Below are 4,354 nucleotides of genomic sequence, written 5' to 3'. Positions count from 1 at the left end.
CTTATTGAGTATTTTATGCCAGCAAGAAAAAGATAGATAAAGCTCCTGCTTTATATATATATATATATATATATATTTTAATAGAAGAAACCAAGAATAAGCAATTTAAATAAATCTATAATATAATGTTATGATAAGAATAAAGCATCTTGTATTAATTAGAAAACAGCTAGGCTGCTGTGATCAGTTGTTGCTGTTTAGTCACTAAGTCGTGTCTGACGCTTTCGTGACACCATGGACTATAGCCCGCCAGGCTCCTCTGTCCGTGTGACTTCCCAAGCAAGAATGCTAGAGTCGGTTGCCATTTCCTTTTCTAGGGGATCTTCCCAACCCAGGGTTTGAACACGCAACTCCTGCATTGGCAAGGAGATTCTTTACCACTGAGCCACCAGAGAAACCCCCACAGTGATAAAGACCCAACAATAATTCAGTGGTTTGAAGAAGAGGTTTGTTTCTCACCTAACAGTCCACCCTGACTGCTCTGGATCATCAAGAAGTCATTCAGTGACCCAAGCCCTTCCATCATATTGCATCATCAAACCTTAGGTCATTGTCATTATTCTTATAGTATAAGCTGGGTCACCCAGAGTTCCAGCCAGCAGAGAGGAGAAAGACAGTATATGTGAAGCTATCCTAGGCCCAGAAGTGGCACACTTGCACTCTGTTCCATTGAAGAGAACACAGTTATAGGGCCATGGTCGGCAAGGGAGACCCGCTAACTATGTGCTCATGAAGAAAAGGAGAATGGATTTGGGGGGAGTGCCCAGACAGGGTGTTGCAAGCACTGCCGATGTTTCTCCCCAGTAGCCTCAGAACTTGTTTTACCTCTTTATGTGTTTCTGCTTTCAAAATCAAACACTGGACTGTTTTTCAGAAGATGTTCTAAGAACACTGGAAAGTCTTAGGAATTTATTTCCCCAGACCCTACCTCACCCAGGGGGGACTGATGTGTGCCACAGTATGAAAGACCAGCCCCCTTACCCTCTGCTATTAGGACAATCCTGAGGTATAACTTACATTTTAGATTCCCTTGCAAATCACAGGCTGAAACTACTCTCTATCAGAGTTGGCCTGAGATTCATCCTTGCTTGTATGTCTTCTCTTTCCTGTCCTGCTTTCCACATCCCCTTCTTGGTTTCCCCCAGGAGTACTTTCTTAATGAATCACTTGCACATGAATCCTCATCTGATGGTCTGCTTCTAGGAAGCCTGATCTAAGACACTAGGTAAAGGGCTAAAGGTGCTGGGCCATTTGCAGTGGCTTCCCATATAAGATCAAAAGGAGTATCTGGAAAAGAAGGGAAAACTTAGCTCGCAGCTATCACTATTACTATGGGAAAAATGAAAAACTAAAATGTGTATTTCTGCTGCTAGGTGCAGCATAATATATATAAATTTAGCTTTTGTGATGTGGATATCTACAATCTGTTCAAAAAGTGAATGAATCTGTATCTTGTGTATTATCAAATTGATCTTCATAAAAGCAATCTTCTAATTGGATCTTTGAAGATAAAGGGAATAAAATTAGTAGAATGGACAACAGAAGTGCTCAGTGACACTTCAGCACTGGGTAACCCTCAGGTACTTAGAGTCTTTCCAAATATAGAATGTCATGGATTCTAAAGCACTGAAGAGTGACTTCTTTTGGGGGGCCAAATATATTGCCTGTCATTGTTTCGAATAAGGGGAATGATTGCTGAACTATATGGAAAATAGGGTGGGGGGTGTTGGGTATGAGGAGGAAGAAGGACTGCAGAAGAAGCAACCGGCAAAAGATTAGCTGATTTAGTTTTGACTTTACTAATTGTTACCATCTATGATTCTCTTCTATGATCCTAATTAACAAATTAACACAGAAGTTTATGTTACACAGTAGTTTTATAATAATACCAAAATATGTAAATACTAGACTTATTTGTTTATTGCAGAATTACTAGGTTTGCATGAATAATTAACCCAGCAAGATAAAATTTTTTAAAATAGATTTCTAAGTTAAAGCATCACCTTTGATAAATACAAAAATCAAGAAATATAGATGTTACTTAGAGTAAAATTCTCTTTCGCTGAGGCCCACAGTGCCAGCAGGATGGGCAAGTGTTGCGGTCTTCCTACTGCCAGGAGGCTCCGTAGCCACCGACAAGACCAGAAGTGGCATGATACACAGTACAAGAAAGCTCATTTGGGCATTGCCCTGAAGGCCAACACTTTTAGTGGCATTTCTCATGCCAAGGGAATGGTGCTGGAAAAAGTAGGAGTTGAAGCCAAACAGCCAAATTCTGCCATCAGGAAGTGTGTCAGGGTTCAGCTAATCAAGAATGGCAAAAAAATCACTGCTTTTGTACCCAATGATGGTTGCCTGAATTTTATTAAGGAAAACGATAAAGTTCTGGTTGCTGGATTTGGTCGCAAAGGTCATGCTGTTGGTGAGATTCCTGGAGTCCGCTTTAAGGCTGTCAAAGTAGCCAATGTCTCTGTTTTGGCTTTATACAAAGGCAAGAAGGAAAGACCAAGATCATAAATTTTGATGATGAAAGCATGATAGTAATAAATTTTCATATACCAAAAAAAAAAGTAAAATTCTTCAAGTTCTACCCTGTCAGAGCCCTGCGGACTCTTCTAAGACTCTATGTTTTACTCATAGTTAAAATTGTATATCTATTTTTGTGCTTATTTGATTAATATCTATCTCCACATTAAACTATAGATCTGCAAGGGATACTTTTGATCATTGTTGTATCTCCAGCATCAAATGCAATGCCTAACACATAATAGGTACTCAAAAAAGTTTTTTGTTGATCCAAAGCAATTAATAAATATATAAATAAAAATAATTTATATTAAATTTCAAATAATAGAGTCTTTACCATCTAAAGTACCTGGTGTAAGAATTCTCATACATTACTCTGTAAATTATAGAAAATGGATAATGCAAATGATTCTTGTCCTTAGAAATGCAAATGAGTTATATACAACAGAATGCCATTGATTATTGCCCTATGCATAGATCAGTTTTGCATCATTTGCGAATATATTTTAGCTTTCCATATTGCCCACATGTATGTGGTTCTTTGAATTCTTCTTTGAATTGCATGTGACATTATACAGTTTCCTTCATTAATCAATGCATTAAATTAAATATTTGATAGGTATTTGTATTTGTATGAGTCATGACTACTTTCTTCTAGAAAGTATGCTGTAACACCTTAAAAACATCTTAAATAAAGCAAATAGTCTATTTATGTATATGAAGATATATGAGAATAAACTACATGAGCAGTATGCTGTGCCTAAGCAGGAACTGACTATACTTCTTTAAAGAATTTTATTAGTCAAGCCACAAAGAGAGTACTGAAGGAACTTTTTTATCACTATTTTGCTTTTTATCACTATTGTTAGTTCATGTAACAAAGTACCAGCACTGCACTGTATCATTCAGACTCTTCCCTAGCTTCCTAGGATTTGCATACTTGGAAAATATTTTACAGAGATCATCCATACAAGTATTTCAAAATACTTGTCCTGGTTTGCAGTTAAATTTGTTCTTTTATTTTCTGTTTTCTTTTGTTGTCATTATTTTGCTCCATGTTATATACTTTAAAACCGAAGAATTTTCAAAATTGGAAAAAGAGACAGCTCAAACTTTGGAATTTCAACTCCATACATGTTTGAAGAGTGCAAAGGTTGAATTGGGGGTGGGGAGCAGGACTAAATTACATATGATTTTTTTCAAACAAATGCCAAACTGTATCTGCTAGTAAGTTTTACCTAGCTTGGAAACCAAACTCAGCCACATAGTATGAGAATGCCAGATATACGACAATAAATATTTTTGGCATAGTTTCAAAGCTACATAATGCCAGACATAGACATGTAAAAGTAATGGCAAAAACTACAAAGATTATAAAAGGAATAAAGTCACAGTTCGTAATTCATATGATTATGTTCAATAGCAGACTTAGACAGCTTTTCACGTAATAAGATCCACATGTAAAAGCATCAGCTTATTTTACTCAGAAAAAGATAACAAATATTAAAATGGCTTTTAAAAGTAAAATTTTGTTGAGAGCTTGTAAATGTATGTTTGCAAGCTGAAGGAGAAAAACTTAAATTGTCTTTTTGTTTCTATTTAGATACCCAACTTCTGCTTCCCTGTTTGTAACACAGAACAATTGAATAAGAAAACAGAATGGAGTTTTAAAGATTGGACTGTCTCTGAAATATTGTCACTGTAATCTGAATACTAAAACTGGAAAATACTATTCTTCTAAAATTAAATAAACTGTCTTGCATTGAGAGAAAGGATGAAGCAAATATAGTTGTCAGATGTTCAAACCTTGATTTGACTACTGGGTACA

General features: G+C 36.2%; 1 protein-coding gene across 1 annotated transcript; it reads left to right on the top strand.

The window, feature by feature from the left end:
- Positions 1 to 2,085: 2,085 nt before the first annotated feature.
- LOC138432422 (small ribosomal subunit protein uS12-like) lies at positions 2,086 to 2,564 on the top strand. Its single transcript, XM_069573758.2, has one exon. The coding sequence runs from the start codon at positions 2,086 to 2,088 to the stop codon at positions 2,515 to 2,517; it is 432 nt and encodes a 143-aa protein (XP_069429859.1). The 3' UTR covers positions 2,518 to 2,564.
- Positions 2,565 to 4,354: the final 1,790 nt, after the last annotated feature.

The sequence above is a fragment of the Ovis canadensis genome, chromosome 2 (genome assembly GCF_042477335.2).
Source record: "Ovis canadensis isolate MfBH-ARS-UI-01 breed Bighorn chromosome 2, ARS-UI_OviCan_v2, whole genome shotgun sequence".
Taxonomy (NCBI): Eukaryota; Metazoa; Chordata; class Mammalia; order Artiodactyla; family Bovidae; genus Ovis; species Ovis canadensis.
The sequence above is the reverse complement of the archived record's forward strand: the minus strand, read 5'-3'. Positions and strand labels throughout refer to the sequence as shown.

Coding starts and splice junctions, on each gene's coding strand:
- LOC138432422 (XM_069573758.2), top strand. CDS start 2,086: ATGGGCAAGTGTTGCGGTCTTCCTACTGCCAGGAGGCTCCGTAGCCAC.